Consider the following 11,422-nt stretch of genomic DNA (forward strand, 5'->3'; position numbering starts at 1 on the left):
GTAGCTTAAGTTCATCTAGTGGAGCTCTTTAGTGTAGCTAGTTTGAGAGCTCTTAGTGAGTAGCAACATAGCCTCTTGTTGTGCCTAGTGATTATAGTAACTAGAATTATTGGATAGGTGGCTTGCAACCCTTGTAGAGCTGGAGCAAGTTTCCATTTCGCTATTTGTCATACTAATCAAATTGCTCTAGTGATCTTATAGATTTGTAAATAGGCTATTCACCTCGCTCTAGACATATTAGGACCTTTCAGCCCCTAATACCAGACTTGTCTGGTGGTATACATGAGCAGCCAGGGTCTAATTTTGCTTCTTCTCTACTTCATCTTCAAACCAATGCTATAGGGGCCCACTAAGGGTTATGCTACTCAGAGTATACCTACACACAAGCAAGCACAACCCAAGTAGATAGAGGCAAACACAAATATCAAATGAAATGCAATTGAGACACGATATTTGTTTTACCAAAGTTTGGACTCCCTCGAGTCCTACTCTCTGTTAAGGAGGCAATGAATGGCCCTTCTGAGGCGCACTCTAGCCGGGTCTATTTCAACCACAACCCTCAATCTACTAGAGTGATTCCTTCCTTGAGGAAGTGGAATTAAAGCCCTCATAAACTTTCTAAGACACACCACAATCCTTGGTTGCTCTTTGGCGACTCCTAGCTATCTAGGAGCCAAGCTTCAAGAGTAACAAACGCGAACCACAAGATCGAAGAATGCCTCAAGCGCTCAAGTGTTGGCTTTGCTCTCTTTTGCTCTCTAATTGAATCTCACTCAAACCCACCAAATGGATTCAACCCTAGGGCTCAACTCTCACCAAGAGAAGTGTTGGGAGCTAGTGTCTCATAGGCTCTAGAAAATGTGGGAAGCATCAGAATCAGCATCCTCCAAAGGTGGAGGTCTAGGGGTATAAATACCACTTACTCGAAACTAGCTGTCAGTGGCCGTTGGGGCACTGCTCGGCCATACTGCAGTGCACCATTGGCCTAGGAACAGACCTACCCCTGTAATTCCAGGCACCTATTGACATTTCTTAGTGTCGATATTAAGAACAGAGTTTTAAATCTAGTCCCTAGCAACAGCACCAGAAATGCTTGTTGGTATTTATTAATGTGTCACTTGTTTTTAAATAGCCACCTATTATAAACCTACATCTCCAAATTTTACTAGGTTGTCATCCCTAGTGATGATATCAGAGATGCTTGTTGGTACTACATAGCATTGCTACTAGAATAATACTAAGTAATTCTTTATTAATTTTGTGACTAGGAAGAATAAATAAATATATGAATGAAAAAGATCTGCAAGCGCACAGATAATATACCATTGTAGCATTTTACCCGAGAGTATTCCAGGTATCGTTATTTATATTTTTTACCATAGAAAAGGTCTAGCATAGACATGTATTGATAACTTATACTATTGAAGGAGAAGTAAACCATAACCAATATTCTACTTATAATAGGGGTAAGTCATAGGATAATATATATATCATAGGATAATATATATATATATATATGATAAGTATTGATCAATGATAATAACAAATCACTCAGAGTACTCCTTTCTATGGCATTAGCATGGTCAGGTAGAATATTAGAGAAATAATTGCTAAGTTATTCTTAATTACAAGTCAAAATATACATTGATTAGTGCAATTATATATAGTAATCATTGCTAAGATTATCGTCATATCTACACATAAGGGATATTACTAAGAAAGATTAAGAACAGAGCTTGCTCTTCCTTCGTAACCGAACCCTACTACGTGCGCCTATATTTGGGGAGTGGACTACAAAGGACTCAACAGGAGTGTCGATCCACGATCTACCATATGACCTAGAATATAGGGTGTATCCATAGGTAAACAACGTATAAGCACCATGCTTACACAATGTCGACCACCCACCCATGGATCCTTAGAGTGAGCGCTATATGAACTTATGCATGAACATACTGATAATCCAACTATACTAAGCATATAATTAAAGTAGACCATGAATATTATAACAAAGAATATGAATAAGATGAATACTGATATTATCATAACAATTGTAACTAGCATATAAAAGTAATGGAGATACAAAAAAGAGAGGGGTACAAAGATTATATCAAACCACGTTCTTGACAAGATCGAGAATCCAAACGAAGCCTGCCTGCCTCCCTTTAGACCTAGCCTAACTAGCTATGCCCTAAAATATGGTGGAGCTCTGAGGACGATTAGGGTTTCTGTCTTCTCAAATGACTTATGCCAATCAGGGGGACAGGGGCTGGTATATATATCCCGGAGCATCCAACGTGAGCCATTGGATCAAACCGACTTAAAGGACGACATAGATGCAACCTAGGAGATGGTGGAGAACCGACATAATAATAAGGGGCTAACAGGTGGGCTCCAGGAGCTGAGCGGCTTACAGGTGGGGCTAGGCAGCCCCACCTGGCGGCGTCTTGCCCACTGCTTTGGTGTGGAGTCCTTCTAAGTCTTCTAGTGTCTATTTTGCTGCGGATAAGCGCAATTAAATCTGACATGTAGGTCCACCTTGACGGTTTTCTAGATAAACCCTGTAGAAAATACAGATTCACCAAAACTCGTGGAATTTATTAGTTTAAACCCCTAAACCTTTATTGGTGATTATATTTATGCCCTTATACATGTTATATTGATGGTTTATAATGGTTGTTAACTACCATCAACAAACTCCCCCAAGCTTAACCTTTGCTAGTCCCTTAGCAAAGCTAAACTTAGTAAATGAATCAAGAGTTTAAGGATTTTAAAAATATTGATGCAACTCCTCAAAAGTACACATGCATTTAAACAAGAATTCTCCTCTGGATTAGAATGAACCGATCTGACTTTCAAACTTACCCATATTATCTTCAACCGTGGGGCTTCTCAACCTTCACTTGGGTCTTGAGCAATTGAAAGACAAAATGATCAAGTCAAGCACTATGTCTTAAGTTCTTTGTTCAACCATTATTCTAGAGTTTTTATAGGTTTTTAAAAAAACTCAGAGCTTCTATTGTATGACACTCTCAAGTCTCTCAACATATGTGGTAATTATGGATCCTCACCAAGGCAAAAGTGATGTTATGCCTTTCTCTCTTCCTACAACTAAAGCTTATGTGGAGCTCATAGGAGTGAAGAAAGCATAAAAGAGTATACTTGCAATATATATATTGTAAAGTCAAACCTTAGATCTAAAGAGAGTCGAGTCATACAATCAAATCAAGATGTGCATGTGTATGGATATATAGTGGATATATTTGGTGGCTAACCTATTTCTACTATGCTCCTTGAAAATATATCTCTCTCTTGAAACATAGAAACAACTTTGCAAGAAAACATGGGCTATCTTATTCATCTCTTCTTTTTTTGGACAAGCATCTAAGTACCCATTGTTTTAAATATATCGGACACTTGTCCATTTTTTTCTCATCTTTCTCTTTTTTCTTTTTTATGAATAACTTTTGCATAGCCCCATGCTTCTTTTCTGCAACAAAACTTTTGAAAGATAGCAACAAGAACTTGGAGCATTTATTTGGTGCATATCCTATCAATAATATTTTTGGTGTTTACTCCCAGTGTAGGAGTAAAACATTTTTGGGTAGATCTAGATGGAATGGCATGTTGCGCCTACCCCCAGTGTAGAAGTAGTGCATATTTGGGTGGTGTGTACGTGATCTTGATTTTATGAGCATGACAAATCTCTCATAAGGGTCAACAAAGCTTAACTAAACTTAATGCAATGCAAGCAACATATAAGTGAAAGTTTTCCTAATCTATATATCATATATGGCTCTGGTAGGAATTCAAGTTTTGTCATACAGGAGCTCATCATGTAGGATTTTTATGTTTTTCAAAAGATAAATCTCCAGAACTTTAGTGTCACAGGTGACACTAAAGTTCTGGAGATTTATCTTTTGAAAAACATAAAAATCCTACATGTGCTTGGGTTCTTTGGACTCATCACAATTCTTGTGTTTTTTATGGAGCTGCTCCTAGCATTGCAAGGGCTCTTAATGCTACTAATGAGGAATGACGTCTTTGGGAGATAGCAGGCGCACGAAGCCTCTCTTCCTTGACTACACCGGCACCTTTACCTCAGAGTGGCCTGGTTGTTTGGTTTTTGTGGTCGTCTTTTTATGTTTAGCAGGCGAGAATGTAATCTAAATCTTTAGTTTGGCGTGCGTAGAGTGTGTTTGTATGTGGGTGTTTGGGTTCTTATCTCGTATTTTCTTCTTAATATAATGAAGCACAACTCTCCTGTGTCACTTGGAACAAGATAAACAGCAGATCAGACCTTCTCATATCATATCCGTTAATTATCTAGACTTAGATCAAGCATATGCTACCCACGAGTTTCAAGTTTAGAGTAAATTCTTATATCAAAACAGTCATATCCAAAACTCGGAAGAATTCAAGGCTAAAAACTAGGTACTTGACAGAAATTATGATAGAGCAACTATTCATCATTTCCATTGCAAGAGATTATCCTCAGAGTTCATTTATTTATTTAGCTCTTAAAAAACAAACTAGACACACACTTTTTATTTTGTTTTCAGTTTTAAGATCAAACCTTACTATTATATAGCTAAGATATTTTTTTTGTTTTTGTTTATTATGCATCTTTTTATTTTAACTAACATGAAGCAAACTTAACAGTAAAACCAAAGAGAAAGAAATACTTATCTAGATACATGGGGATGCTCCTCCCCCAAGCTGAATGTTGTCATGGACTTTCTTAGAGTGAGTCTACCAGCAGAAGTCTTTGTCATCTGTCTAGAAGTTGTGTTCCTCGTGCAGCGAATGTAGTGACAGTTTGGAAAAATATACTTTGGATGGATGGCTTTACTCTTGATTATCCTGCAAAAAATACTCTAACAAGAACACCAAAACTCATGGCACAGATTATGATAAGGGGTTAGCGGTCAGCCGTTCAGATATTTTGTTGTCCTTGAAGGTTTAGATAGATTTCCTAATTGACAAAGTTCTAGCAAGATGTCTATTTAATATTTTTAGATTTTCTTATTTATATAATATAGAAAGAAAATATGCATGCATGTTATATTATTATTATTATTATTATTATTATTATTATTATTATTATTATTATTATTATTATTATTATTATTATTATTATTATTATTATTATTATTTTATGCCACCACAGTGAATCTTCCCGTGGGTGTTTACACACCGTAAAATTACTCACGTGGGGCTTATAATTTATGTTGCAATACTGTAATGCAGTCATAAAATTTTTTATCTTCCTGTTCAAAATGCAATGCTAATGCAGAAAAGTAAATATGCTAATGTGAAAAGTAATTCATGCAATACTAAAAAGTAAATATAGATAACTATCGATATTACCTCTCAGCGAGGATTCAGATTTTAAGTCCTCCGAACATGACTTTTTTCCTATCTTATTTATTCCTTGGGTGCATCAGTCGGTCCCAGGGATGAAGACCTTGATGGTTGCACCTCTTGTGACTCTGGTAGCATTGTTACCTTTTCTTTCCATACCTGCTTGGTCTGTGGACTTGACTTTGGCAGAGTGGGCTTATCTTTTATAACTTCTTCAGGTTCCTTAGCTTCCTCCCAACTTTTCTTTGGGGATTGATTCTTTTGGTTTTGGGATGATTGACGTCTCCTCCTAGAGCGGGACTTCTTCGGCTACTCAAAAGTGGTATAACTATTGAAATAACAATGTACCTTTTCTCTAGGAAATTGGAAGTGGACTAGTCTAGATATGACATAGATAATCACGTTGGTAGTGTTAAGGAACGGTCTTCCAAGGATGATGGGTGTATCTTCTTCTTCTTCTCCCGTGTCTAAAACCATGAAGTTGTCAAGGGCATAGTGATCGTGTATCCTTACCATGACATCTTTTGCTATTCCTTCTAGAAATTAGATGGATGGGTCGCGCCACTAGTCGAGGCACAGCTCGTAAGACAACGCCATGTGAAGTATGCCGTAAGACGACGTGCTTCACAAGGCAACGTGAAGATCCTTGGTGATCTACGAAATCTGCTCGGATATGATAGATATTGTATGATCTGTAACTTCCTATCTTGTAAACCGATCAGAATGGAAATAACCGATCTATAACCCTACCCCAAGCTATATAAGGCGGGTAGGGTCCCCCCTTGTTTTCATCTAAGCACACATAATACAATCCATAAAGACACAGGACATAGGGTATTACATCAAGCCGATGGCCCAAACCTATCTAATTGTTATCTCTTGTGTTCTATGTCATCATCTGGTTTCCTCACATGCACCTCCACCGATTCATCTACTACCGTGGGCATACCCCTCGGTAGACTGCCGACCAGATTTTGTCGATAGTGGCGTACCAGGTAGGGGGTGTGCGTGCTGAATCCATGGTGAACTAGGTGGTCAACTCCCCAAGCTCCATGGCCCCCTCGAGCCGGGCTAGATCTTCACAATCAGATCCATGACCTAGGTCATCGGCCCCAACAGCAATGGGGAGATCATGGAGGCGGTGTAGGACCACCCTATGATGATCGTGTCGACACTAGCAATGACATCTCTGGTCCCAGCGCCACATCGCTGGATCAAGAGATCCATCAGCAACAACAACCTGATCGCATCCATCGATCAGGTCATATATCACCTAACAGAATGCTAGCTCCTTGTAGATTCAGTCCTAGATCAATCTAGAGCGAGCGACGATTTTCCTGCGCTCCAAGATCACCAAGCCATAGTGACTGAATGACCTACTCGGCCACACCACACAAGGCAGATAGATCCTGATCTGGTGAGCACGACTACTCTAGAAGGGCGCATGGTGCGACGCTGACCACTTCTCGCCACCGGCCTTCGCTTGGTTGACTATGAAGCCCCGATGAAGAACCCACTGAGGCCCTACCCCTTTAGGCTGGAGGGTGCAGGATCTACGTATCAGAACGCCATCCACCACCTCTTCACCGATCACATCGAATGCAATCATATCACTGACCTCTATGTGATCGACCCAACTGACTCTGGTCAGCCATGCCCATGGTCAACATGGTGGCCATTCGTCAGTTCTCAGAGGATTCCCCTATTCTCACCAAATCTCTTCACCACGTCTTGGACCAAAGCCTTGATGATTCTTCTGAGGGCTCGACTAGGACCTTGTTGAGCTGCCCTACTTTCCCTCTGGGGTTCAGGGCATGATTTTCCATGCCAGCCATGATAGTGTTACCAAGGAGGGTGAAACCGCTAAAGAGCGCGATGCTCGTCTAGTGAAGAACGCCGATCGCCAACATCGCCGAGACGCAGAAGCGGCCCTTGAGGCCAGCAAAGATGGTCGTGGCCCGCCCTACCATTAATGCAATCTAGAAGAGGTGTTTGATGTGGTTGGCGACTAGCCAGTCTATCAGACTCCAAGCGCCAATCTCGCTATCACTTTCAACGAGCTCGACAAACTCCCTCACACTCTAGAGGTTGAGAAGGTATGTGCGCACATCATAGCTGCACAAGTCTAGGTCGATGACTTCTAGAATGATGCGCCATCTTACTCCACCGCATTGGCTCATAGCCGCCATTCCCGCCACGATGGAGGAGGCCAACATCATGGCACCGATGCCCCTGACCTCAGGTTGTAGGCCCCTACCTCTATAAAGGATCTAGGGGCGACTATGAAGTCAATTCATGCTGTAAGGAAAATGGACCCTAGGCCCATTTACTTTGGATTTTGGTGTTTGATGACCAACACAACCAAATTGGACTAATGAATTTGCAAGTGATTGTTTTGTAGTTCAATAGGATGCAAGACATGACTTGGACGAAGGTGATGTGATGATCTGATGATCAACACCATAAGCAAGACCCTAGAAGCATAGGAGAAGACCCAAGATATCAAGCAAAGTCCAAGCACGAAGATAGGAACCAAGCCGTACGCAAGATCACGAAGAAACGAGCTCACAGAAGTGACCGAACACTAGAGAAAAGTGACTGGATGCTCTGATCAAGAGGCTCGACAATAGGTGTGACCGGACGCTGGATCGGACGCTGGTGGCAGATCGACCAGACGTAGGACAACAGAGTCTGGTCGAGTACAGAGAGGTTTTAGAGCGGCGAAAATGCGACCAGACGTGTCCGGTGGCATGTGACCAGACGCTGGCAGCGTCTGATCAGTGGATCGTAGCTCCAACAGTCAGGACGACCAAACACGTCTGATCAGGACATGACCAGCGTCTGGTCAGTAGCAGAAAAGTGGAATTTTGTCCCCATCGGCTACTTTGTTAGTGGGGCTTATAAATACAACCCCCAACCGGCCAAATGAGTAGAGTGGAGCTAAGGAAACATATCAAGCGTGTTGATACACCATTTTAGTGATCTCCACTTGCATAGTGCTTAGTGATTCATTAGGTGATTAGCGTAGGTGCTTTGTTAAGTGCTTAGGTTAATTAGACCACCGCTTATACGCTTGCTCTAGGTTTAGGCCTAGTGTTTAGTGAGGTTTGCATACCTCTTACCACTTGGTGCTTGCATGCACCATTGTTGTATGTCGGAGGCTCTTGTAGTCTTGCGAGATCACACCAACCACGATTGTGGTGTGGCCGCCACCATGTACTGGAGGGAATAAGGCCCGTGGTGTTTCGGCCAGAAGCTTGATAGTGAAGACAGCGGGGAGCATCTGAGAGAGGCTTGCCAAAAGGCACATCGGAGACCCACTTGCGTGTGGGGAAGGCCCAAGACTATCCATGGAGTTACCTGACCGGGAGCTTGGCCCTTGCGAGGGATTTCTTGCGAGGGGCTCCAACGAGGACTAGGGGGAAGCTTACGTGCTTCTCAATACCGCGATAAAAATACCAGAGTCGTCGATGGGAGTTTGCATATCTCTACCTACTCTTTAGCTTTCGCATTTACATTGATTGTATTACTCCTTTTACGGTAGAGATAGCAACACACTAGCAAAACTGTAGTTGCACATTTAGATAGTTTATCTTTTGCATAGGTTTTGCTAAGGTTAGAAAAAGAGGCTATAGTTTAGAGTTAGATTTTTAAGTTGCCTAATTCACCCCCCTCTTAGGCGTCACGGTCCCCTTCACATGCCAAGACACCCGCCCACCATGTCCTAGGGAGGTCAGGGAGGCAACCGCAACTAGGAGGTCAATCTACCCGCTCCTCGTGACCTTCGCGATCACCTTAATGCCAGTGCGGGTGCCCGTGGCTGCATCAAAAATAGCAGGTCCGCATGCTACGAAGCAGAGATGGAGCATCACCAGCAATTTGACACTAAACCCAAAGGATTCACTGCTCACCAAGCACCACTCCCCGTTGATGCATCAGGACTTCACCCCTTTACAGAGAGGCTTTGAGCCATCCAGTGGCCGGTGGGCTTCAAGGTCATTGGTGTCAATATCTATGACAAAAAGGACAACTCCGCTCAGTGGCTAACTCTATATGAGATCGTCATAAAAGTCAATTAGCGGAGATGAGGACATCATGGCAAACTACCTTCCTATCATGCTTAACCATTCTACAAATAATTGGCTCCTTAGCTTGTAGGAGAACTCCATCCGATCTTGGGACGACCTCAAGAAAGTCTTCACCGACAACTACATGGCTACATGAGAGCAGCCTAGCACCAAGTATGACTTGGAAAAGCTTCATTAGTCCTCTGAGGAATCTCTGCGTGACTTTATCAGGCGCTTCTCAAAGACAAGAAACTCCATCCCTAATATCACCGATGTCGAGGCCATTGCTGCCTTCACCAAAGGGCTCTAACACAAGCAACTTCATGGCAAGCTATATCATAAGAGTCCCACCACCATCGGTGAGCTAATACAAATGGTGAATAGATACGCCGATGCCGAAGAAGCCAAATGGGCTGCTCGCTCCTCTCATCATGAAGATTGACGTTACGACGATCATGATCACTGTCGTGATGGTCATGACCGTCGTGATGACCCTGATCGCAGTCATGATGACCGTGACCCCCGGTGTGATGATCGTCCAGAGAGCTCAAGATGCAGACAAAGCCGCCATCATTGACCTGACACCTCCATCAACATCATCGACACCCATGTCAAGCGCACCTACGATGTGGATTTTGGCAAGCTACTGGATGGCCCATGCCTTATCCATAAGGATGCCTAGCACACCATGAGGGAGTGCTGGGGCCTAAAGACTACACTCAAGGGAGAACCATCAAAGAAGCAGTGGCACAATGACAATGAGACCGATGATGGTAAAGGTGGAGAGCGAGGCAAGAACATGGGCCCTACATACCAGGATCCCACCAAGACCGTTGCTACCATCTTTGGTGGGAGGGCTATCTTCGAAGACAAGCGAGAGCAAAAGCTCGTAGTTCGACACATCATGTTGGTCACAACATATGACAACCCCATCTCTGATCCAAAGTATCTCGACTAGTTAGAGCACCTGATCACCTTCTTCAGGGCCGATCAGTGGTCGAACATCCTAGACCTAGGGTGTTTCCCACATGTCCTGGATCCCATAATCAAGGACGTGCACTTCTAGAAGGTCCTCATCGATAGAGGGAGCGCCCTCAACATTCTTTTCGTCAGATCTCTAGAGGAGCTAGGCCTTAAGAAGGAAGGCCTCACCCCCATGGACTCTTCATTATGGGGAATCATTCCTAGGAAGGCATCCCTCCCCTTGGGATAGATTATATTGCCAGTCTGGTTTGGCACCATGAAGCACTTTCATGTTGACTATGTCAACTTCCTTGTCGCCAACTTTAACATGGCGTACCACGCCATCCTTGGTCGACCAGCTCTTGCCAAGTTCATGGCTGTGCCGCACTATACATACCTAGTGCTAAAGATGCTAGCAGAGCAGGGGGTCCTCTCCCTATGCGCCAACCATGACATCGCCTACAACCACAAGAAGGAAAGCTTCACGCTCGCTGAGGCAAGAGACATCTCCATCTATATGCAGGACTACATTGTGACTTCGCAGGTGATCCCTCTAGAGGACCTAGAGATCCCTACCCTAGACGTCACTCGAGCTTCAACCAAGTCCAAGGAGTTTAAGGAAGTGGTCCTCATCCTCGACAACCAGTCCAACACTACTTGGATCGGGGCCGACCTCGATCCTAAATAGGAAGACACGCTCATCAGCTTCCTATAGGAGCATGTCGATGTGTTTGCATGGAAACCTGCGGACATGCCCGGCGTGCCAAGGGAGCTGATCAAGCACTCCTTAAACATCTCAGCGACCGCCAAGCCCATCAAGCAGAAGCTTTGATGATTCACGCTAGACAAAAAGGAGGCTATTAGGGTAGAGATAACCCCGCTCTTAGTCGCTGGTTTCATAAAAGAGGTGTACCATCTAGACTAGCTTGTGTAACACCCCAGTGTTAAGCTTTGCATTTGGCACTTGCATTTTATGAGCACAAGCATCATCCAAGCATTCATGAACATGCGCATATGAAATTTCATCT

General features: G+C 43.1%; 1 protein-coding gene across 1 annotated transcript; it reads left to right on the forward strand.

The window, feature by feature from the left end:
* The first annotated feature begins 10,671 nt into the window (after nucleotides 1-10,671).
* LOC136465837 (uncharacterized) lies at nucleotides 10,672-11,082 on the forward strand. Its single transcript, XM_066464418.1, has one exon. The coding sequence runs from the start codon at nucleotides 10,672-10,674 to the stop codon at nucleotides 11,080-11,082; it is 411 nt and encodes a 136-aa protein (XP_066320515.1).
* The last annotated feature ends 340 nt before the right edge of the window (nucleotides 11,083-11,422 follow it).

Source organism: Miscanthus floridulus, chromosome 7 (genome assembly GCF_019320115.1).
Source record: "Miscanthus floridulus cultivar M001 chromosome 7, ASM1932011v1, whole genome shotgun sequence".
Lineage (NCBI taxonomy): Eukaryota > Viridiplantae > Streptophyta > Magnoliopsida > Poales > Poaceae > Miscanthus > Miscanthus floridulus.

Bases quoted from the DNA above. Each gene is read 5' to 3' on its own strand.
- LOC136465837 (XM_066464418.1), top strand. From the start codon at position 10,672: ATGAAGCACTTTCATGTTGACTATGTCAACTTCCTTGTCGCCAACTTT.